This window comes from Eschrichtius robustus, chromosome 14, assembly GCF_028021215.1.
Source record: "Eschrichtius robustus isolate mEscRob2 chromosome 14, mEscRob2.pri, whole genome shotgun sequence".
Taxonomy (NCBI): domain Eukaryota; kingdom Metazoa; phylum Chordata; class Mammalia; order Artiodactyla; family Eschrichtiidae; genus Eschrichtius; species Eschrichtius robustus.
Genome location: NC_090837.1, coordinates 73,145,989 through 73,170,527, shown reverse-complemented (window position 1 = coordinate 73,170,527; position 24,539 = coordinate 73,145,989). Strand labels below are relative to the sequence as shown.

The window sequence follows — 24,539 nt, the reverse complement described above, 5'->3', positions numbered from 1 at the left end:
AATTTGGGAAGGACCTATTTAATAGGAAGTTGGGAGGTCTCTATCTTAGATAAATACTAGACTCAGGGTAATAAAAATGTATGTTGATATAATACTGACTTTGTAATTGCTTGGAAGCTATCTAATTAGTACACTTCCCTAACCATATTGATTTTTTAAAACACATTTTAAAGCATTACAGTGCACTTATAAGTCAACTCTAATTTCACAAATGCACTTAACAGCTGGGTGGAAAGTTAACAAAAGGATTTTAGGTCTTGCCCTTCTTTGCATATTGATGTCTCCACAGAGACTATGCCTTCCAACCAATGACTACAGCTGTTTGGATTGTGACATCTCAAATGCACCGCCAATTAGTTAAATTACTATTCAGGTTCTTAATGAGAATAAACATTGTATTTTAAACCCTGTTGCATAGCTGCCTTGAATACCAGCTTTAGGGGCATATTGCCCTCAGCCAGATACATCAACCTTCCACATTACACTCCTCTTACTTACTGTATTTTGAGTGGGTAGGCTCCCCTGAAATGCATAGTATGCTCTGTCTACAAAAATGTCTTAAATGTCTGAATAAAATTGAAAACACTGAATTTTAAAGAATTGATTTTGGGGAAGGATATGAACCACTTATAGGGGATAGACGTGATTTGGGCTTGGATTCTATGAAACATTCAAATCCTGAGAGCCATGGATGGCTTTTTTCCTTTCACCTAATACTAAAAGGTACAAAGTGTAATATAATGAATACCCATATGCCTGTCAATCGGTTTAAGAAATACAAGTTATCAACACGTTTGATATCCCCTGTGTATCCCTCCTCAGTTTTGTCAGCCAAGACCCAAAAGTAATCAGGATTGTGAATTTCTGTTTATCATTGTCTTGCATTTCTTTATACTTGTAACACATACGTAGGTATTTCTAGACAATATGTAGTATTATCTTGCATGTTTGATACTTTATGTGCGCATCAGTTTGCCTTCTTCCCTAGAAATAATGTATGATTCATCGATATGAATACCTATAACTCCAGTTCATTCATTCTCACAGTTGTAGTACTAGCTTGTAGCAAGGTCTTTTTTCATCTTCTGACCTGTTAGGGAAAAAAAAGCTTGAGCATTTTAGTAAGGGACCAATTTTAATTAAATTCTGTTAGGAGAAATCCTACCTGGGCAAGCAGATCACTTAATCTAAATGAACTTGGTATTAACAAGACTAAAAAATATCTAACCTCAAAATTAATACGTCCTCCCAGAATAAAGACACAGATGTAGAGAATGGACTTGTGGACACAGGGAGGGGGAAGCATAAGCTGGGACGAAGTGAGACAGTAGCATTGACATATATACACTACCAAATGTTAAATAGATAGCTAGTGGGAAGCAGCTGCATAGCACAGGGAGATCAGCTCGGTGCTTTGTGACCACCTAGAGGGGTGGGATAGGGAGGGTGGGAGGGAGGCACAAGAGGGAGGAGATATGGGGATATATGTATACGTATAGCTGATTCACTTTGTTATACAGCAAAAACTAACACAACATTGTAAAGCAGTTGTACTCCAATAAAGATGTTAAAAAAAATTAATATGTCCTCATTGTGGAAATTTTCAAATGCTCAAAAGAGAAACATGAATAAACAAAATTACCAGTGATTCTCCACCTAAGAAAACTACAGTTGACATTTTAGCATATAGCTAGTTTGTTTCCATGCACATATATATTTAGACAAAAATGAGAGTGTATACATACTATGCGGTAATTGCCTTTTAAAAACCCGACAATATATTGTGCATGTTTTTCTATATTCTTAAATATTCTTCTAAAACATATTTGATTCCCAGAGCATATTCCACTTTAAAAAGTGCAATAAATTGTATAGCCATGTATTTCTGATTGTTAGTTATTTCCAGGTTTCATGAGTTAGTTTTTTAAAAAAACTTCTGAACATGTTTGTTAAGCAATATTTATATTTCCATAACATGTTTTCTCAGAAGTACAGTTGCTGGATCAAAGGAATTTTGGGAAAAAGCTGCATGGAAATTGCTTAACTTAAGAATAGTTCACAGAGGGCTTCCCTGGTGGCGCAGTGGTTGAGAGTCTGGCTGCCAATGCAGGGGACACGGGTTCGAGCCCTGGTCTGGGAAGATCCCACATGCCGCGGAGCGACTGGGCCCGTGAGCCACAACTACTGAGCCTGCGTGTCTGGAGCCTGTGCTCCGCAACAAGAGAGGCCGCGATAGGAGAGGCCCGCGCACCGCGATGAAGAGTGGCCCCCACTTGCCGCAACTAGAGAAAGCCCTCACACAGAAACGAAGACCCAGCATAGCCAAAAATAAATAAATAAATAAAATTAAAAAAAAAAAATAGTGATGTGTTATATACCCAAAATTAAAAAAATTGTTCACAGAAAAAAAAAATTTTTCTACGTTTAGAGCAGCTGCCCTCCAGCTTCTCGAGGAGCTTATTAAAATGTTGTTACAATTGAAGATAAGTGACATCATATAACTTTCACATTTAAATGCGGAGATGAAGGCTGCTTAAGAATGTTTTGAAGCTTTGTTAATGCCTTCTTTCCTATAATTGTTACAAGGTACAAGAATCCTTCAAAAGTCTTAAGAGGTGTGCAGAAATTAGTTTCTCGTGTGTTTGGGGAAGAGATTCTTATCCCCGTAAATGGTTTCTGTTGAATGTTGGATTACTTTCTTTTTCCCTTCTCATTAAGAAAAGAATAAAAAGTTTAATTACTAATATATTCAATTCCTTACAAAGGGAAGAAGGGAAGGGGAGAAGAAAAATCAACAATAATGGCCTCAGTTACTGCATTTGTACAGCAGCTCCTGAATCTTTTCTAAGAGCCCTGGGCATAAGGAATTCTAGAACAGTGTGGCAGTAGGGCTTAAATTAGAAATATTTCTGTGAGCTGTTTCCATTTTGAAAGGGCTGACTGCTATGCAGTCTTTTTAATTAAGGTCCAGACTATAAAAATAAAACACTTTGGAGATGAGAAATTGTTGGAAGACTTAAGAACTTGAGTTATTTAAAGCGTTCCATTAGTATATGCAGAACAACTTTATATGCCAATTTGAAGATCACAGAATACAGAATTGAGTTTAATGTTAGTCACTGGGCTTCCCTGGTGGCGCAGTGGTTGAGAGTCTGCCTGCCAATGCAGGGGATGCGGGTTCGAGCCCTGGTCTGGGAGGGTCCCGCATGCCACGGAGCAACTGGGCCCGTGAGCCACAATTGCTGAGCCTGCGCGTCTGGAGCCTGTGCTCTGCAGCGAGAGAGGCCACAACGGTGAGAGGCCCGCGCACCACGATGAAGAGTGGCCCCCGCTTGCCACAACTAGAGAAAGCCCTCGCACAGAATCGAAGACCCAACACCGCCATAAATAAAAAGCCATCTTTGGTGGAAGTTTTAAAAAATAAAAAAAAAAAATATTAGTCACTACTCATTATTTAATTAACTGGGGAGATTCTTTTATGATCAAGGCAACTCTTGCTACTCTAAATAAAAGCTTTAGGTGAATAAACCACATAAATATATTGTTACTAATCTTTTAAAATTGATGTATAAGATGTACAATAAGGTATACAGATTGTCAGTGTACAGCTCAATAAAAACTGACACATAGATATACCTGTGTAACCCCCACTCTGATCACGACACAGAACATTTCCAGCGCCCTAGAAGGCTCTCTATCCCAGTCAATACCACCCCTTCCTCAAGGTAACCACTACTCTGACTTCTATCAATATTGCCAGTTTTTGATCTTCATATGAATGAAATCACACAGTTGTAGCATTTTGTTTTTGGTCTGTTTTTGAGATTTATCCAAATTGTTGCATGTAGCAGTACTTTTTTTTTGTTTTGTTTGTTCTTTATTTTGGTTGTGTAGTAGTCTGTTGTATGTATATTCCACAATTTATTCAATTGTTAATGGACATTTGGATTTTCCCAGTTTTGGCTGTTAAGAAAGCTGCTATGAACATTCTTCTGCATGTTTTGTGGGGACATATCCACTCATTTCTCTTGGGTCTGTATCTGGAAGTGAAATTACTGGATAATAGGATAAGTACTTGCTTAGCTTTAGTAAATGTTGCCAAACAGTTTTCCACAGTGATTATGTGGAGTCATATGTTATGACCCAGCAGCTATGAACAAGAGTTCCAGTTGCTCCACATTCTCACTAGTCTCTCGTTAGTCTATATCATTGTAGCTATTCTTTCTGGTGTGTATAGTGGTAGCTTACTGAGTTTCAATTCGTATTTCCCTGGTGAGTAATATTGTTGAAGCCTTTTCATATACTTACTGGCTATTGGATAACTTCTTTTGTGATCTACACATTCAAGTCTTTTATCGCTTCTGATTGGGTTATAGTTTTCTTAGTGATTTGTTGGGGTTATGTATGTGTTATGTACACACAAGTCTTTGGTTGGATATATGTACTGCAGATGTCCTATCCCTGTCTGGTTTGCCAGTTCATTCTTTTAACAGTATGAGGACATGAAGTTTTTAATTTTGATGGAGTCCAATTTGTCAGTATTTTCTTCTGTTATGCCTAAGAAATTTTCGCCCACCTCAGGGTCATGAAGATATTCTCCTGTGTTTTCTTCTGCAAGCTTTATTGTTCTACCTTTAGCAATTAGGTCTAAGGTCTATTTTGAGCTAACTTTTGTGAATTATGTGAAGTAAATTTCATTTTTTCTTTACAGATATCCAGTTGCTTCTGCAACATTTATTGCGTAGATCCATTCTTTCAAAAGCCTCACAGAATTGCAGTGATGTTTTAGTGCTTTGACATAAATCAAGTGACTATATATGTGTGGCTCTGTTTCTAGATTTGTTATCTATACTTGTGCACTTCCACACTGTCTTGAATACCGTAGCTCTATAATAAATCTTAATATCTGGTAGTATACATTCTTCAACTTAATCCTTTTTAAGATTCTACATCGTTTCCGTATAAATTTTGGAATCAACTTGTCAATTTCCACCAAAAAAGAGCTCACTAGGAGTTTGATTGCTACTTTATTAAATCTGTGGATTTGGGTCGAATTTACTGAACAGTAATGTGTCTTCCAGTCTATGAAGATGGAATATATCTCCGTTTATTTAGATTTTAGTCTTACATTCTTCAGCAGTGTTTTGCAGTTTTTAGAGTATAGGTCTTAGAAATTTTGTTACATTAATCCTTGTATTTCATGTTGTTTTATGCGATTATCAGTGGTATTTTGTTAAATTTCACTTTTAATTGCTTGTTGCTAATACATAGAAGTATAATTGAGATTTTATATGTTAACCTTGTATTCATGACCTTCTTACATTCACTTGCTAATTCTAATAATTTATTTATAGAATCTTTTGAATCGGATTTTCTACATGGACAGTTGTCAACCACAAATAATGACAGTTTTACTTCACACCTACCAATCTTTGTATTTTCATTTCTTTTTCTTGCTTTATTACACTCTCTGGGAACTACAGTACCAGATAGAAGTGGTGATAGTAGGTAGTCTACTATTAATGAGAAAATTGCTGTGTCAGTATGATATTGGAGATATTCTGGGGGTTTCAATTAATTAAGTGTTGATGGGACTTTCTCTTGATATATTTCATGATTTGCTATTGTTTTAATTTGAACTTTTGATAGTTGTGTTTGTCAGGTTGATTGGTATTAGTTTTAAATGTATTGAATGTCAAGATTTTGGCATCACCTAGTTCATTTGTTCTCAACTGGGGACATTTTTCCTCCCCAGGGGACATTCAGCAATGTCTGGAGACATTTTTGGATGTCACAACTGGGGGAAGAAGAGTGCTACTGGCATCTAGTGGGTAGAGGCCATGGATGCGGCTAAACATCCCACAGGTATAGGACAGATCCCCCCACATAAAGCATTTTTCAGTGAAAAAATGTCAGAAGTGTTGAGAGTGAAAAGACCTGATCTGATTCAGTTCCTTCGTTTGATAAGAAACCGGGGCCCACAAATGTGAAGTGATTTGCTGTTACCTATTTTAAGTAGCACACACAGTACACTTCCTATATTTATGAATAAAAATAATTGTCATTACTGTCAGATAGATAGTATGAAAAAGTTTGCATATATCATCTCTATTCCCCAAGAAGGTAAGCGTTATTCCCCATTTTATAGATCAGGACACTAAGGCATACAGTGCTTCATCCATTAATTAACTTATTCGATAAATATTTAGTGAAATGTACCAGGGTTTGTTTTTGTTTTTGTTTTGGATTTTTTTTTTTTGAAAGTAAGAAATACAGTGATGAGTAAAACTAATGGGCATACTGGAGATTGTAAGCTAGTGAGGAAGACAAACCAAACACAGTTGAGTAAGGATTATAAACTATAGGAAGTGATATAAAGGAAAAAGGGGATGAGATAGAGCTGAAATGTGAGGAGGAAGTCCACTTTGCAGGGAGATTGGGAATGGCTTCTTTGATGTGCTGACATTCAAGCTGAGACCTGACAAGTGAGCAGAAGATAGCTGTGTGCAAAGTATGGGGCTCTGTTTCAGGAGGAGGGAACACCAGGTGTGGGGGCTGAAGCAGGAAAAGACTGTACGTTTTTGGTACATAGTCAGTGACGGGGAAGGTGACTTGAGATTGGAGATGCAGACAGTGGCCAGTTAAGGCCAGGCCTTACAAGCTTCGGTAAGGACTTTGGGTTTTATACTCTTTGCAATGAGAGGTTATTGAAAGGTTTTAATCAGGGGAGGGACACGATCCCATCTGTACTTTTAAAACTCCCCCTATTGCATGTACGATGGGTTGGAATAACAGGGGAAGAGTAGAAAGCAGAAAGATGAGTTAAGACTATTGCAGAGGTTCTCCAGAGGGAGTAAGACCATTTTGAGAAATTTTTGTTTTTGTTTTGGACTTGGAAGTGACTGGATTTGCTAATAATAGGGATGTGGAAGGGTGAGGGAAAGTGAGAAATCAAGGATGACTGCTAGTTTCTGGCTTGAGCAATGGGGCCAATTTACTGAGTTGGGAAAGATTGGGGGAGGGTCCTTTTGGGGGGTGGGAAGAAAAGGACTCAATAGTTCGATGTCAGGCATATTAGGTTTCTTAAGCTGCCGTGTAATTTCATTTCCACATGCTCCATCTTCAGCAGAAATGGTGAAAAGTTGATCATTTTTTCTAATAAAGTGAGTTTATTTGGAAGAGTGCTGGATTGGTTTTCTGGAGTTCTGGGTTCCGGCTCTCCTTGGTCTTGGCCAGCATCGCAAGGTGATCTTCTCATCTGTAAAATGGGGCGTGTCGGACTTGGTGTTCTTTATGGTCCCTTTCAGTAACGTACTGTGGCTCTGAATTTAAGTCATCCCCTTAGCTTTTCTCTCACTGCTCTGCCTAACATTTTTATAATGTGGTCCAGCTCCCAGGCTAGGACTTCTTATAGTTTTTTTCCTTTGCCTACATGGAATTTATAGCCATGGATTTTTGCATCAGGCCTTCTTTATGCCTTTTTTTCTTGTTTCTTGCACCTCAACGGGCTTATAGTTAAATAGAGACAGAAAATTCTCAGATTTCTTCCCGATACATTACTTCTGGTAACAAAACAACCAACTTTTTTTTGCCCTGTCTAGGAAGTGTGAAAACAGTCCCAAGTATTGGAGTGTCTATTTTCTTACATTTTGAAAATGTTTAACTATACAAAAATCTTTTAATCTGTGTCCTTGAAAATATTTACCTTTCAATCTATCCTGAACATGCCTTGGCTCTTCAAAGAGTCAGTAAAGCTTATGCTGTACGTAGAAGAATGACAGAAGCAAGAACCACTTCCCTGAGAGATGCCCGTCTTCTCCAAGCTCCTGAAGAACCAGTTCCCATTTAGAGAAATGTAGAGGAACCCACAGTTTCAGCCCTTCCAGAGAAGGCACGGGAATTAAGTACACACATCGATCAAGCTGATAAGTCTCATCCCCAGTTAATATATAATAAAATATTAACAAAGCTAAATCAAATGAGTTTTTAGTTTAGCTATGTAAGTGGAAAGCAATTTTGAGGTCTGTTGCATAAAGAATTCCAGTTCCGTGGTAGAGTAGCAAATAAATGGGATTGGGGGCAGGGTGACAAGAGGGGAGATAGATAAATCACCCGTTATTATCTCATTGCTATCAGCTGTGGTTCTTTAAGGCCAACATAGTGGCCTTATTCAGGTTTCCTAACAGTTGGATTTTAAGATCTGCTTTAAGAAATAAATTTGTATTACTATTAGTGAATAAATTTGAAGGATCCGTCCTGTGCTGTGAGCAATTCGTAGTAACTAACAATAAGGCCCTGTAATAGTCCAGTATTGGTTTTTACTTAATAAAATATTTAATCATAAATGTATGAATCCTGCATCTCCCACAGGAAGGCATTTCCATGCCCACTGACAAGAATAATTTAGCAGTTTCACAGTTGAGTGCTTAATTACTCATAATTGTGAAGGGTAAGATGTGATGAATTCTTCCTCGATGGACATACTAAATATTTAACTAAGTAGATGACTTAAAGTAAATTAAGCTAAGTGAGATCATTTATTACATTGGTTAAAAGCAGTTTAAGAAGAATATCATGTCCTGCGTTCGGTTAGATGATAATATGTGTGTGACTCTCTGTGCTGTGTGACTTATAGGCTGCACTGTTGGGATGGTTGGCAGATTTTTTTGGATGGGGGTTGGTGGGGTTTTTTAGATTTGTTATGTTTTGCCTGAGTCAGTAATGAGGATCCTTGACTATATGTAGAGTTTAGTTCTCTAACGAGAAAACTCTTTATGCCCTTTCGGTTGGTATGAGAGTATTTGTCCTACATCAGGAAGAAGGAAGGGACTTGACAGTATAGGCTCACCCTTAAGCCTTACTGCTGTGTCCTTCAGGGAAGACAGCCTGATTTGCCAAGTAACGTCCGAAGCAGTCAAAAGGTAAAATGAAGAGGGAAAGATACAAGCAGAAAGTATTTGTAAAATGCTCTATGAAATTTCTGAATTCGAAGGAATCATATTTTGGAGCAGAGGAAAGAGGAAGCCAGGTATTTTAGGAGTTAGCTGAACATGTCACTGCAGCATCAGTTGAGTCGTATTGTAAAAGGCTCAGGAGCCTGCTGCTTACCATTAGGGAGGTTGAAACAACTTGTCTCATTAAGTTAAGCTTCTTCCCTCAAGTGTCTTATTTAGCTTTACTTCCCTTAATTCTCTTTCCGTGGTGATTTGGGTAATATGTCTGAAACCACTAAAGGTAAAAGGTTGAAGCAATCCCAAATTTAATAATCTATCACCTTTCTTTAGTGTATCTGAGTGTAATTCTCAGCAGTTCCTAGCGAATTCATTAGAAGACAGCAAGTCATTAAAAGTTAATAAGAAACGATTTGTTTCTGTGAGTGTGAATAAAACCACTTTGTAAGTCTGACATTCTTTTCCAGTCACAAAAACCTTGCTTTTAGCCAACTTCCATTTTCTCTGTCTCTCTAGGTTGCTCCTGGATGGGGCGCCTCTGATAGCAGTCCACAAAGCCAGGTATTACAAGAGGCAGGACGGCTTAGCCCTGGGGCCTGGACCGTTTGTGACTGCTTTAGAGCATGCCACCGATACCAAAGCCACAGTCGTGGGGAAGCCAGAGAAAACGTTCTTTTTGGAGGCATTGCGGAGCACTGGCTGTGAACCTGAGGAGGCCATCATGATTGGAGATGTAAGTAGAAGAGCCCAGGAAATGCCCTGGGCTTACCTGTCATGCTGGGAGGAACCAACTTCGAAGCACTGCTTTGAAACACAAGCAGGCTCTTACTGATGATGTCAGATGGTAATAAGAGGCTACCCATAAAACAGGCTTTCCAGTAGTTGTTTACTGGTATTCTAAAGAACTGAAATATTATTTCTGACATTCTTCATAGTGTGATGAGATATATACAATTCAAAAGACCATCAACTGCAAGGCAATTAAATGCTTTATATGTCTTTTTGAAGAAAACTTCTACGTCGATTTAGACTTTTTTGACTATTCCTTAATGCAGAGAACACCTATACGCAAAGAATTCTCCCGTTATTGACTTTTTTGCTAGTATATGCTTTATGGAAGAACTTCCCAGTCAGTGTGCCACAAATAGCTAAAGCTATCGATTGCCTCAGGCCTAGGAGTGGCAGGGCTGAACCTGGACAATCGGGGGCTCTACCCAGTGACCTCTGGCTGTGAGTACCTTGTCAGTTTACCCCAGTGTACTGGGAACACATTATTTTCTATGTGTGCCATGAGGAGAAAGGTGCTAGAAAGCACACTGCCTTGTGGAAGTAGGTGGCAAGGATTATGTTTCAATTTTAAATAATAACGCATTAGGCCAGAAGGGACCGTTGAGATTGTCTGGTCCAAACCTCCTCATTTTATAGACTGAGAAACGGAAGCCCAGAGAGGCAAACCTCCATGCCGGAATTCCCATAGCTAATGAGTGGCACAGCTGGAAGTGGACCTCGAGGCCCTGGACTCCCTCCAGAACGAACTGTAGACCCCGTTGCTGTCTTGTGCTGGTGCACGTGGATCACGGTCCCCCGATTCCCTCTTCCGCTCCTATATCCTTGCACCTGAAACCCAATAGGATCATCGCTGGACTCAATACTGTTTTGAAAAACCATCTTTTCAGTAACACTTCTTCCTCTTGGCAGGCCTTTAGCTGACTTTCCTAGGCAAATGTGTATTCGAGAAAGTGGTTATCTTAGTCTGGAGACTTCAGAATTCTTTGTCCCTGGAGATGCTGGCATTGGGACAGGATGGAAGGTGGGAAGGGCACGCAATAGCAGTGTTCAGCTGCACGGAGGGTTGTTATTCAAGAGAGTGGAAGTTTTTCCCTCCCTTTCCTTGTTCACTTTTTCCCACCTCCCTTCCTTCTGTCCCTCTCCCCCATCTCCCCTGCTTCAACAAGGCAAGTTTAGATGCACAAAAAAGGTTTTAAGTTAGACCTTGAATGAAGATTTTGACATTTTAAGACTCATCTCCAAGGGCTGTCGTTGAATAATATGAATGATTTTTAAGGAAAAAACTTTTCTTTGGGTGCGATCTGAATGAATCCTGCTTATACACATGAGATGGTAGGACTGATTTTATTGATGATGTTTCTTCCAGTTCTTGGATTTTTATTACTTTGCATTTGTCATCACAATTAGCCAAGTATATTCACCCCAATCTTGAGTAAGAATTGGAAAACAAAAGCTTCCCTTTGAAACTGATCTGTTATTCCTAAGTGTGAAGTGAATATCAGACAGTCTCAGAATCTGTTTAAGTAAACTGATCTGATTTGATTCCCCCTGTTAAGGACAATTGGATGGAAAGTAAGGATAATATGTTACATGGACAGCACAAGAGCTGTCTTCTGAACCTAGTTCATTCACTGTCCTGCAGTTGGATCATTTACCTTAAAAGCTGCCAAATGATAGAATACTTTTTTTCCATGATCTGTTTTAAAAGGAAATAGATGTACATGTGGCAAAACATGAAGCACTGTAACTGTGCTTTTTATGTTTGGTTACTAGGATTACTACTCTGTTTTTTACCTCTACCTCTATTACGCTTCCCTTTTCCAATGGTATGCTCCCTCAGATGTGGGTTTATCCTTTTTTACACCTGCTTCTCTTTCATTTTAAGGAAAAAAACATGGGATTACAGTTGGCCATCCTAGCCTAATAAATCAAATCAATTGGTCAGTTTTGTTGGCAAGCTCACTGATGACCCTGGACTAAATGCTTCGTTATGCTTTTCTAGGATTGCAGGGATGATGTTGGTGGGGCTCAGAATGTCGGCATGCTGGGCATCTTAGTCAAAACTGGTATGTATCTTCAGTATAATAATCTGTTTCTCTAAAACAGAATGGTAGAATACACAGCTGCTTAAAGAACAGTCTTTGAAGAAATGGCAAAGCCCACTGGGCACTTTAATTCTCTTTCTGCCACAAAGCAAAAATAAAATGGGCTTAGGATTGCAGGGAAAAAAGACAATGTGAAAGGGCCCATGCTGTGCAAAGCTAGGAAGATCAGATCAGAGTTCAGAGGTATTTTAACAGTTACACAGAGATAACCATACACAATTGACCATTAGCATTTGTATGATTTTCTGGATATACAAATCACCAAAGTTGACCAAAAGACCATTGATGTGGGGCTCTGTAAAAATATGTTTTCTTTTTGCACCAGCTATAAGATGAAGTTGATCTTTTAGCAACTGGCTAGCTAAGTGATGTGATACTTTGTGTTAATGTTTACATTTTTTTTAAAAACACACAAAAACCTTTTGTCTTTTCACTTACTGTTTTAGTAACAATTTCCTGTACCAAAATTAGGTAAACCGGGTGTGATCCCTCAAATAAATTTAAGGAAAGGGAAAGAAACTAATAGGGGAGACTCAGCTAATACAGTATCATGGCAACAGTGGACCAGTTTGGTGTCCTGGGTCTTGGTCTCAGCTCTACACTGACTGTGAGACTCTGGGCAAGGCCCTTCACCTCTTTGGGCCATTTACGGATGATGGGGCTGGACTGGTCCCTTCTAGCTCTCACGGTATATGCGTATTACACTGTGGAGTGTGATTAATAAAGTCCTTTCAAGGTACGGAAAGAATAGTCATGGGAGCTGTGTGTGGGCTTGTGTGCTGTTGCACTAGGAACTTGATGAGCCTTTCCAGATAAAATGAAAAGGTCTCCCCTGCACCTGCCCCCAGCTGGCACCTGCTGAGCTTAAAACTAATAGCACGTGTTTGAGGATGACAGCCAGGAGTCTGGTCCGAGAATTGTCATCGGGCTCTTACCAGTTAAATAGCAGTGAAGTGGTTCCATAGATGGCTCTGTGAGTTCATATGCCTGGCTTCATACAGGCTGTTCAGAAAAGGGAAGATTTAAACACTAAGTCACCGACGAGCTGCCACTGGGAAATTTTTTAGAAAGAGTATACTTACTCATGACTGTGATGTTCAAGAAAATGTGGTTGCATAAAAGCTATTTTGAATTTAAAAAGAGGAACAAGAAAACATAAATGTTGCTACAATTGAATAAGAAGTATTTTCCAGGCCCTGTGTGAACAAAGAATGGGAACAGTCTTGTCATGCTGGGCGTCTAGAGTGAACCATTGGAGCCTTGCAGATAGTGACTCCAGTCACTCTAGAATTAACAGTATTGTTTTTTCACATTTCTAATTCAAAATGATCACCGTCTTCCCAGAAACATGCCCTTTGATGGAAGCAAAAAAGAGGATATATCAGGGAGTCAGGAAGGACAGCCACACTCCTCATCCTCCCCTGTATCTGAATTTTCAGACTCTTGTCATTCCTCATCATTTTATGATCTGGTCATTGAGGAAACCCTCAGATAACTATTTTCCTCTCGGGTATTGTTCCCATGAACATTTCCTTTCTTTAGGTCACATAACTAAGGATTTACACCAAGTATGAAAACTGGTCCTATGCCAGGGTCTTGTAGGCCCACCTTCCCTAGCTGGTCTCCATTGGCTCTGCCTTCTTTTCTGACTGGCAGTTGGTTGTGGTCAGCCTGTCACAGAGGCATCCAGTTAGTCTTAGAGAAGCCAGCAGCTCCACACAATCAAATCTAAAATGTCTAACTTAGAAACGTAGCTAAGTACAGCTCATGAAAACAGGCCCATTTGTACTGCTCATCTTTGGTCAGAAGAAAGTCCTAAGTAAGCCCACTGTTCTGAAAGCGTACAGAGCAGCCGGCTCCACTCGTAAATTTGAACTCAGTGCAGTGAACAATTGCTGGGTTTCCCAGTGTTTGAAAATTACCAGAGAGATTTTAAATTATTCGGTGATAGTCTTGAGCAGTTTTGTTTCTCAGTAACACATGATAGATGCTCAATATACATTTGCTCCACGATTTGTTAGTAAAGACTTTTGACTAGCCATAACTAGAATCTACTTCTGTTTAGCATGTAAAACAATCACCTAGAAAAGTTGGGATCACCCTTTGTCCACTGTTGTCAACATGGCTTCCTGCATTCTCCCTCCATTCACCATTTATTCGTCCAGGAAAGTATAGACTGCCACACTGAGTCAGGCCTGAGTGATGGTGGCCTGCTTCATTCACTCAGCCAACGTTATTGAGCATCTGCCATATGCCAGACAAAATGCATGTTGCTAGAACTATCACACATTCATGAGCCACTGTGTCAATTTGTACTCTGTAGAAACCCCACTTGCAGAGCCAGACTAAACGAAAGCATTCTGGAAGCTTATGGCTAAGAAACCTGACTTTCACACATTTGCCTTTAGACCACTGGCTCCAAGAAGCGGGTGGTATAGCAAAAGTTAGTCATTAACTTACCTGTGAGAACAAGCAGAAACCTTGCAAAGGAGTTTATACTCAATGGGATTTAAGCTTGAGGAAAAACTAGCAGTAGAGTTTGCTGTGTGGGCCATACTGTGGACAGGTGCCTTGAGGACGCTGAGGTAAGTTAGCTTTGTACGTTAGACGCTGGCTTCTGTCCTGTAGGAATTCACAGTCAGCAAGACAGGACAGGAAGCATCTTCGCCACCACATTGTCAAGTTGGGGAAGGGGGGTTTTCAGGCTTGGTGTTTGCTGAACAAAGCCTCTTAAAGAGTAGTTATAGAAAACAGAAGGGATTGTACAAAGTGGTGGGTCTATTGTTGGGGAACCCAGATTTAGACAGGGAATACTGAAAAATGCAGAAGAATAAATAGCAGAGATCACAGAAAAGGGGATGAGGGAGTGAGGAGAAAGGGCAAGTGCAGAGGCAGCGCTGAGACTACAGGGCAGTCGGCCTCGTTCCCCCAAGGCCTTGTCTAAAACAGTGTTCCTCCCTCCCTCCCTTCCTTCCTTGCTTCCTTCTTTCCTTTCTTCCTTCCTAAAATGCTGTGGAATGCTCACCACGTGCTAGTCATTATGTCAGGTGCTGGGAATACGTTGGGGAACAAAACAGACATAGTCCCTGCTCTTAGAGAACTTATAGTCTTAGATGTGAGACACACATTAAACAAATAAATATATAATTACAAATTGTTATAAATATTGTGGAGACAAAGAACAGGGTACCGAGAGAGAGAGAATAACAGGGAGGGGATCTCATTTGGATGGGAAGGTGGGACTGACCCGAAGCCTGAAGGAGGTTGTCAGTTGAGAAGAATGTCCCAGGCAGAGGGAGCGGCAGATGTGTCCAGCACAGCACTGCAGCTGGTGAGAGTGGCACGTGCTGAGGTGAGGGGTCCTGGGCCGGGTGACTGAGGGGCCTGGTGGGCAACAACAGAGATACGGGGTTCTTTCTGAAGGGCATTGGAACACATTAAGGGTGTTTAAACAGGGGCCATGCATGGTCTGATGTACATGTGTAAGAGTCTGTGACTGTGCTGCGCTGTTCAGCTGTGGGTCTTGAACTGCAGAGTCCAGGGAGAGTTCGGCAGCAGGCCCACCCATCGGTGCCCTGCCGGGCAGCCTGTGCTGCCAGCCCGCCTGTGAGCACCGTGAGCACCCATCTCCCCTTCCCTCCCACCCCCGGGCACCCTCATTTGCCCGCTCGCGGGGCTCCTGTTTGGCAGCAGCTCATGCTGCTTCCAGTCACCCTCTGGAGCTGACAAGGCCTCTGCCCTGTGGGGTCTGGGCTTTCATTTAAAAGCACTGATTTAATCACCATCCCTATCTGTAGGGCTGCTGGGGGAAGAAAATGATTTCACCAGCTGAGGAGATTCGAAGGCACCCTTAGCTCTCAGGTGACCCAGTCCCTGTGACTGTCCATCGTGAAAGACCAGAGGGCCTGGGAAATGCTGAATATGACCTTGCTTTGAATTGCCTCATGGCATTCCTGAAGCCTGGATAAAAGGTGCCTTGGGAGCTGTGGAGACCTTGATTCTCTCATCATTGTAAGGGTGGTCTCTGGTGTCCCAGGTGCTCACGGGGTGTGATTAATCTGGTGTTCTACCAGTAGCCTTTGTTCACTGGCTTTACTTTCATTTCAGGGAAATACCGAGCAGCAGACGAAGAAAAAATTAATCCAGCTCCTTACTTAACTTGTGACAGCTTCCCTCATGCCGTGGACCACATTCTGCAGCATCTACTGTGAACCATTATGTGAATCAGAAGCAACCTGAAACGCAGCTTTTCATTGTCTGGCAAGAATCCCTCAACAGCTTAATGCCAGCATGGACAGACAGAGACCACTCAGCCTTGGTCACCATTTAACCCTCTTTTATTGGGCAGTAATTAGAAAGAAAGGTATTGAATTGCAGCCAGACACCAAGCCTGGCTAATCCCTTTTATTTCGTAAAAGAAGATGAGATCTGGGACTTCCCTGGTGGCACAGTGGTTGGGAATCTGCCTGCCAATGCAGGGGACACAGGTTCGACCCCTGGTCTGGGAAGAGCCCACATGCTGTGGAGTGGCTAGGCCCGTGCGCCACAACTACTGAAGCCCACACGCCTAGAGCCCGTGCTCCCCAACAAGGGGGGGCCGCTGCAATAAGAGGCCTGCGCACTGCATCTAAGAGTAGCCTTCGCTCGCTGCAACTAGAGAGAGCCTGCGTGCAGCAAGGAAGACCCACCGCAGCCAAAAAATTAAAAAAAAAAAAAAAAAAAAGATGAGATCCAAAGAAAGGGAAAGCTGAGATTTTGTGCCATTCCTTTTAAAATATTCATCAGGTTAGCGGCGCTGGGGAAGAGTCTGCTGCAGGGAGCTTGTCCTCTGCTGTCTCCTCACTGGTAAATTAGAGGGGTTCAGACTCTGAATAAAGTTGAATGGTGTTTTTTAAGTTATAAAGTACTGCACTGAAGAGTGCATTAGGCTGTAGTTTTAATACTGAGTTCAACTGTGAAATCCATCAGAAGTGCCAAGTGGGGTACGGGACAGAAGAAACAAAGTGTCCTTTAGCCCAAGTGAAGGAGTGAATTTGCTTTAACAGATGTTGAAAACTAGATTAGCTACTGTATTATTTCCAGCACGGGTGACTTCTTTTTCTCTTCGTTAGCCAGAGATGAGTAATTTAAATTTAGAACCTGATTTTAATTTAAAATATTTCCATTAATAACCTATTCATTGCAGATACCTATTATACTGTGTAACAGTTGTTTTGGAAATTTTATGTAAAATTAAAACTATCAGTATTTTACAGATGTTTTAATTAGACATTGTTATTAACAGGAACAGTGCAGAGACTAACATCAAGCCTTTGATGCTTACAGACCGTGCATTTTTGAGGTTAGTGTCCACCCGGGTCCTGTTAACTGTACATTTGCAAGATTTCATTATTTTTGCCTCTGACACTATGGGAAAAATCTTTCAGAAGCTATTGGGACAGATTCAAGCTTTTATGTACTTGGTTACTACGGCTGTAAAATGAAATCTCATCTTGCAGCATGGATTCTTCTCATGTTAAACCCACCAAAATGAAGGGGACTAAATAGGTAATGATTTTCCTAGTGCATTTGCATACTGTCATGATCCTGGGCCTTTGCAATTGTTTTACTGGGCTCTTGGGCACTGGATTATTAGCCTGTAATTGTCCATTATCATGGTGCTCACCTTATTGAAGCACACAGCAGTGTTAATGAGCTTCGGGTTTTGATGCTTGTTTAGAGATCAGCTTGGTCTTGGATGGGAGGGAGCAAAGCTAAATAAATGGCCGCTCCCTCTCCTTCTGGTAGTTTGGTGAACACTTTTCTTGTTTTTGCAGATGCCCCAACTTAGTCCTTAACGATCCTAGAGTGCAAAAGACAGATGTGCTAGGGCACCACCCCAGATCAGAAGGAGGAATGCAGTGACTGGGGGCACAGAGCAGGGAGCCTGGCCAGCACTTCCCTTCGGTGACCTTGGGCAACTTCCCTAGCCACTCCTGCCTCCTTTCCCTTCTCTGTAAAGTGGAGATACCCATAGTGCCCACCACGTAGGCTTGTTGTGAGGGTTAAATGCACAACCTGTATATCAAGGACTTTAAATAGAGTCGGATGAATGTTAAGTGTTGCCTGTTTGCGATGATGACACAGATGTAGCAGGAGTATCTGCATTTAACAATCTGGAAAAGGTTGGTAGAATTCATCTCTATAGTCAGTTCAGTGGGGAAAGTCCTCCTGAGAATTTAAAAAAGACATTCTACTACATTTAAATTCCTTCAGGCCGGAGCCACACAGAAAAGCCCAGCGTGCAGGCAAGAGGGGCTGCTGGGCGTGTTCACCAGTTGCCTGTTCCCCGGCACCTGGGTCAGTGATTCCTTGGCCCAAGCGTCATCAAGGGTTTGCTAGCTGCTGTGTGCAAAGTACCTGCTAGGAAATAAACATTTAAGGGAAGGATTTTGCCTGGAGGGCCCTTACTAGGTGAGGAGCTAAGGAGAATACCCAAGGCAGTGTGCAGACTCCGTGTCTCCCTCCTCTGTGACGTGGTCCTGAATGCAGGATGGATGAAGTGTTCCCTCCTTCGTGCCATGGAGCAGTTGTTAGATTATACTTAGGTCTTCGAATGTCTCTTCTCCCCACCAGACAGGACTCTGCCTGTGCTACAACACAGATGGGCACTCAGGCCGTCACCAGACAACTCAAAATTAGCTGTAAATATTACAGGAATTGAATGCTAGAGGGTACAGCTGTGGGTAGGGAGGAGAAAATGTTTCATTTTAGACTTGCTGCCCATAGGGGAGGCCCGTTAGGCACTCAAATAATGGCTCTGATGCTCTGGAGACAGGTGAGAGCTAAAGCCAAGCAGTAGACATCACTGATGGGTGAGTGGCAGGAGGGGGTAACCCAGCTGCGTGTAACGAGCCAGCCAAGAGAGACGGCTGCTCTACTTTCCTCCATTCTCACTTGGCCCTCTAGGCCATTAAGATCTTAGTTGGCTATTTTATTTACTTAATAAACATTATATAGGACTTTCTAACTGACCTGTCCACGGTGTGAAGTTCGTGAGGATAAATAGAAATCTTGGTTTAGATCGAGGTTACTGTAAACGTTCCCAGCTCAGCTGGTTGGTTTGCCTCGGGCTTCATGGAGGAGATTTAATAACCGAAGTACGTAAAGGACTTTATTTTCCAGCCATTACATTTCAGGGGCTGTCTTGTGGTACTGACCCCAAGGATAGTGTTTGTACCAGCTTTACTATAATCCTGTCCTGGCCCCAGAAAAGGGACCAAGTGACATCTTAGAACTTGAAAGGGCATTAGAGAATGCCCATTGTCAGGAGGTGGTTATTGAGCATCTGCTGTGAGCTGGGTGAGGAGGAGGGTGAAGGACCAGTCTGGTGGGGAGACAAGGTTGTTGCACCCACTTAACTCTCACACGTCCAGAATCAGCTAGTTCTGCAGTGGCTCTACCTACCCACCATTCTATACCCCCGTCAGAGCGGATTGTAATGCCTGGAAAGGAGAAGGGGGCTGGCCCACCTCCCTAGTGACGGTTCCATCAAACACCTGCTGTTGTGGATATCAGAAACTGCCCTGGAGTGACAAGTGTCGTCATCTCACTCTTAACCCCACACTGAAAAATTACAGGAGCGAGTTGGACAGGAAAGTCAAAACACACCTGCACTGATTATGTTCAGTTGGTTTTGGATCAATGGTGGTTCACGTAGGATGAAACTGAAGTCCTTGGGCACCTATAATAAAGAATTTTTAAAACTGCACTAATCTATTTCATTAAAACACTTGCCTTGGGCAGCAGAGCACTTTCGTCCTGTTAGCAGTTGTTTGCATAGAGCCATGTTTGCATTATTGAGTTTCTTTGACGTAAGTCACAAAAGCCTTTCCCGGCGTAAATGCACAGGGCCTTTGCTGACTTTGTGTTACACCAGCCATCAAGACCTACTACCCAAAGTATGCTGCTGTCCTTGAGAGGCGAGGTGCCAGACCACCAGAAATCGTTTATCATAATTCAAACCGCATCTGTTAAAACGAAACAGATTTTGATTATCTTTTTCCTGTGTTTAATGTCATACACATCTCAATGCCTGTTTGTTTCACTGGCTGATGTGCCTGAGAAAACCAAATATTTATTTATTTTATTTATTTTAAATTATTTATGTATTTATTTTTGGCTGTGTTGGGTCTTCGTTGCTGTGCGCGGGCTTTCTCTAGTTGCGGCGAGCGGGGGCTACTCTTCGTTTTGGTGCGCGGGCTTCTCATTGCAGTGGCTCCCCTTGTCGCAGAGCACGGGCTCTAGACACACGGGCTTCAGTAGTAGCTGTGGCGCACGGGCTCAGTAGTTGTGGCTCACGGGCTTAGTTGCTCCACAGCATGTGGGATCTTCCCGGACCAGGGCTTGAACCCGTGTCCCCCGCTTTGGCAGGCAGATTCTTAACCACTGCGCCACCAGGGAAGTCCCCCAAATATTTTTAAATGCCCCTGGGAGTAAATCACTAAGGAAGACAGCAGAATGTAGCTCCAACTCCTAGATACGTATCTTCTAGTTGGGAAATTGAGCTATCTTTGGATAGTTCTGACCTCTCCAGTTCGCCACAGTCCCCCACCTCTTCCTTGTCTTCCTTTACCCGTGTGTAACTATGTTCCAAGTTCCTACAGCATTTGAGTTATGACCTCTGCTTTAGAAGAAAATACCACATGTGGAATTAAGTTCAAATTTCCACCAACAACTAACAGGCCAATCTCCTATATCCCTATAAACTTAGATATACTTTTAGTCTACTTTTAAAAAAATAACCAGAGACTCTAAACAGTAGATTAGTCATGTATTAGTTGATCTCTCTCAAAGCCCCACTAAAAGAAGAGGAAAGGAATAAAGATGTTATAAACCAACAAGGACAACCCACAAGAGAATGGTAGAGGAGACAGCAGTGGATGACAGGGTTCAGTAATTTGGGAGATGGAAAGAGGATGATGGAGTGTTGACAACTAAAATCAACGCAAAGAAAAAAACCAAAATTCATCCTGTAGAACATCACCTCGAAGACTCAAGGCTTGCAGACACTGGGTAGAGAGGTCGTGAGGTGTGAGGCAAGGTTGAGAAGCAAGGAATTGGTTCAAAGCTGGGAAAGTGGCTGGAGCCCCAGAAACCCTCCCCACCCTGAGCAGCCAGGTACGCACCCTCAGCCAGGCAGGAGAGTGGGGGGTTTACGCTCTGGAGAAGTGGAACTATGAACGTTCAGGCCTTGGAGACACTGGACACGGTGGTGGGCCAGGCTGAGAGGCAGGGCTGAAAACGGGATTAGGTAAATCTCTGCTTGTTCTGCAGCCATTGTCTGGTCCCCTTTCCCTTACAACCAGGACCAGAGAGCGTGGGAATGGAGTTGAAAGTTAATCTGATATGTTTGGCCATTTAGAAGACAATACTGATGGGTATCTGACAGATATGAAAATGTTGCCCCAAAAAATAAATACTTAGAAAATTAAGCAAATGAAAAAAACGAGGCAGTTATTAATTCCAAGAAAGACAAAACTCAACAAGAAAGGAAATGTAATCCTAATCCATTAGTTGGCTCTTCAGTAAACAATGTACGGTGAACAATATCATAAAAATATTGATTATTGAGTTAACCTAAAACTGTAGTAAAACTGGGGATGATTAGGGAAAGACGTGTGTGTGGTAGGGATGGGGCAAAGGGATGAAAAGGCTATATTTCATTTCATCCAAAGCAGGAAGTCATTAGATAATGTATAAAACGGATAAGCCACCAAAATAAAGGCATGACCTAAAAACATATGTGTGTGATCATTTGTAGACAGACTTTCCAAGGAATGAGGAGAGAAGGACGGACTATGTGATGGTAGGTGGAAATGTTACAAAGATGAACTTGGAGATTCTTAAAAGGAATGGAGGGAGGATGTGGAGGTGGGTTTTGGAAGTGGAAGGTTACCAGTATGCGCTGGGAGGGATGGCCAAACCACACTTACCTGAACGGAATCAGGAACTCCGGGGCAGTAAGCTAAAAGGGCCCAACCCTATCGTCACAAAGCATGCTGTCCACGGGAGCCCTCCTCTGCCCCTCTGCCTGTTTATTCTTAAGTACACATATAGTGCACACTTGCCTGCTTTCCAACCACAGCAAATTAGCTATAATTGAGGTTCCATCCACTTGAGATTTTATGAAATCAGAAAGGGTGGCACAGGCCACAAGCAAATGGACTAACAGCTGTAAGAAATGTCAGCTGACAGCCTGACAAAGAAAATAACCCAAAAGCACAGACGGCAGATGTTGGAGATTGAACAGCACAGCAGTCTAGGCCATTGAGATTAGAGACCTCCATATCTGCATATCAGCAGTGCTCACAGGGTACTACCTAGTGACCATGAAGAAGTTTCAGCTGAGCTTCGACTAAGATGAAATGTCTTTTTGTTTCTTTTAAACTCATTCAATTTGACTACATTTTCCATAAAATGATATTTTAAGAGGCATTTGAGAATATTCTATTCAAAATAATCAAAACCCCAAAATGTTTTTGTTTAAAAGGGTGAAATACTTTGGACTATTTAGCCAAAATGTCCCTTTTCCTGGAAGTGTTTTCTTCTCTGGAGGAGTCGGCCTTGCAGGGATGAAGAAAACAAGGCAAGGGAGACAACAGAAGGTGACCACAGGAAAATTCTAAGTGGGGGAAGGGGTGGCATTACTTGGTGGAAGCCTTCAGAATTTACCAGGAGTTGAAAGTAGATGCCTCAGATTGTGGGTTTCTGAATGAGATGTTTCTAGCTGTTTCCAACCCCATAAGGAGACGTGGTGGAGCCTAAGAGCAGGGAAGACTGTTCTAGAAGCTCAGGTACCCCATCCTAAGTTTTGGATCCAATCAGGAGCTGTGGCAATGGAAGGAGAAGGGCAGAACACACAGGATGTGAGATGTGAAGATGTTATTAGGGGCCAGAACTCAAAACACTGCAACTGGTAGGTAGTGATAGTGGAGTGCTTGTTACCACTGCTATTAGCTCATCTCCAGAGATGGGCCAGTGATATTCCTGAGTGGGGCTAGTCTGGTAGGGGTTTGCTCTGCTGATAAAACTGACTGGAGTCAGAATCAGGGAGAGCAGATGAGATTCAGAATATTGTCAAGAGAAGCAGACGCTGTTTCTTTTCCTTGCTCGCACCCTTATCCACCCTTGAACTGTCAGCTGTCAGATGGTCTGTCAAACTTAGCTTCTGATTGGCTCCCCAACTCAGAAACACCCTGTGCATCCCAACACAACTTTCCGTACCACGTCTTTTTCAAAATGAAAATGCCAGTTCACAAATGAGGAACACTACAAGGAATTATTCATCTAAATGTTATGGGATCTCATTGTGAGAAAAGTCTCCGTTGCAAGACCTCATAGCACACATACCTGTAATTGGAATCTTCAATATTTTGCTGACATCGACCATGAAAATATATATTTCCAAAATGGTACAGTTGTCCAAATTAATCCAGTCTTTAAGAATAATTTTCTGTTTTCTATTCCAAGCATAATGTTCTTCTTCCACTTACACTAATTAACGAGGAGGCCTCTGTAGTTGTCTTTGTGGCCAAGTCAGGGTAAATGTGATTTCACACAGACTCGAACTCGCTTTGCCAGGCTGAGTATCTCTGAGCCAGATTTTTTGCTGAAGGCTTGGTGTGGGCTAGCACATCCAAAAAGTCAGCAGTGGTCACTGTATCCAGCTGGATCCCAGGTAAACTGCTGCTCTCTAGATAAAAACACAAGAGGAACAGCACAACAATCTACCTAATGGTGATCAATGCTCTTGAAACACTGATAGACCTTCTTTCAAGACAATGCATAATGCAGCATTCTTAATGGTTAATGCAGCAACAGGCAAGACTAAAGAGGGCTGGGGGAAAAAGTCTTTAATGTGCAACTCAGCCCCTGAAGCCCATACACAAAATGTGACTTAAATGTATCATTATAAAGTAGTATTTAATATTAATATAGTGCCACAAATGGATCCAGCCCAACATAGTGTGCCAGGGAAATAAAAGCCCGAGCCCTAAGGAGTTTATCATCTGGGGGCAAAGTTGATCCGAAACAGAGCAGCAGAGGAGGAAGGAGTTGGGTGCTGAAGGAGGATTTTTGACCAAAGAACGAGGGCCGGTGTAACAAGCCACAAAGAGCAGGGGCAAGGCGCCACCTGCTGGTGAAAGCCCCATTTTTAAAAACAAATTTCTCTCCCAGAGCACCTTGGCTGTCATCCTCACCATACCTGACTGCTGAGTTTCAAGGGCGTTGAAGATCTTCCTCACAGGCCGCATGGCTGCTTCCCTGCAGACTAGCTTGATGTCCGAGCCCGAGTAGCCCTCCATCTCCTGAAACAGCCGCAAACCCAGCCATTAGGCAGCAGGCAGAATGCTGGTGGTGGTTACATTCTTACAGGCAGGACATGGTGTCAGAGCCCCTGTTTGGATTCTGTATCTGTCACCCATGGACACTATATAAAGATTCCCAGATAAATAGTGTTTAGGGGGAGAGAGGCTGCTAACGTGTTTGGATAACCTAAGGATTTGGGTAACAAACAACTTCCGAACACCACCCAAACGTAGGTGGTGAGATGCTGGTGACGACTGGCCCACCCAAGCCAGCCTACTGGGGCCCTTGTGCCCAAATTCAAGGATGGCAAAATTTGGTAGACACTTTTGTTCTTGTAAATAGG

At 42.1% G+C, this 24,539-nt stretch overlaps 2 protein-coding genes across 8 annotated transcripts in view; one reads left to right on the top strand and one right to left on the bottom strand.

Moving 5' to 3' along the window:
• HDHD2 (haloacid dehalogenase like hydrolase domain containing 2) overlaps positions 1 to 21,624 on the top strand; it is a 43,254-nt gene extending 21,630 nt beyond the window's left edge. For all 4 annotated transcript variants that reach the window (XM_068562239.1, XM_068562236.1, XM_068562238.1 and 1 more), the window contains exons 5-7: positions 9,468 to 9,684; positions 11,743 to 11,806; positions 15,953 to 21,624. In XM_068562239.1, the coding sequence (XP_068418340.1) occupies positions 9,468 to 9,684; positions 11,743 to 11,806; positions 15,953 to 16,056 (385 nt within the window). In that variant the 3' untranslated portion in view covers positions 16,057 to 21,624. The remainder of the gene's footprint in view (positions 1 to 9,467; positions 9,685 to 11,742; positions 11,807 to 15,952) is intronic.
• Positions 21,625 to 23,150: 1,526 nt separating this feature from the next.
• KATNAL2 (katanin catalytic subunit A1 like 2) overlaps positions 23,151 to 24,539 on the bottom strand; it is a 96,380-nt gene continuing 94,991 nt past the window's right edge. For all 4 annotated transcript variants that reach the window (XM_068563475.1, XM_068563476.1, XM_068563477.1 and 1 more), the window contains 2 exons: positions 24,093 to 24,195; positions 23,151 to 23,579 (listed from right to left, as the gene is read on the bottom strand). In XM_068563475.1, the coding sequence (XP_068419576.1) occupies positions 23,440 to 23,579; positions 24,093 to 24,195 (243 nt within the window). In that variant the 3' untranslated portion in view covers positions 23,151 to 23,439. The remainder of the gene's footprint in view (positions 23,580 to 24,092; positions 24,196 to 24,539) is intronic.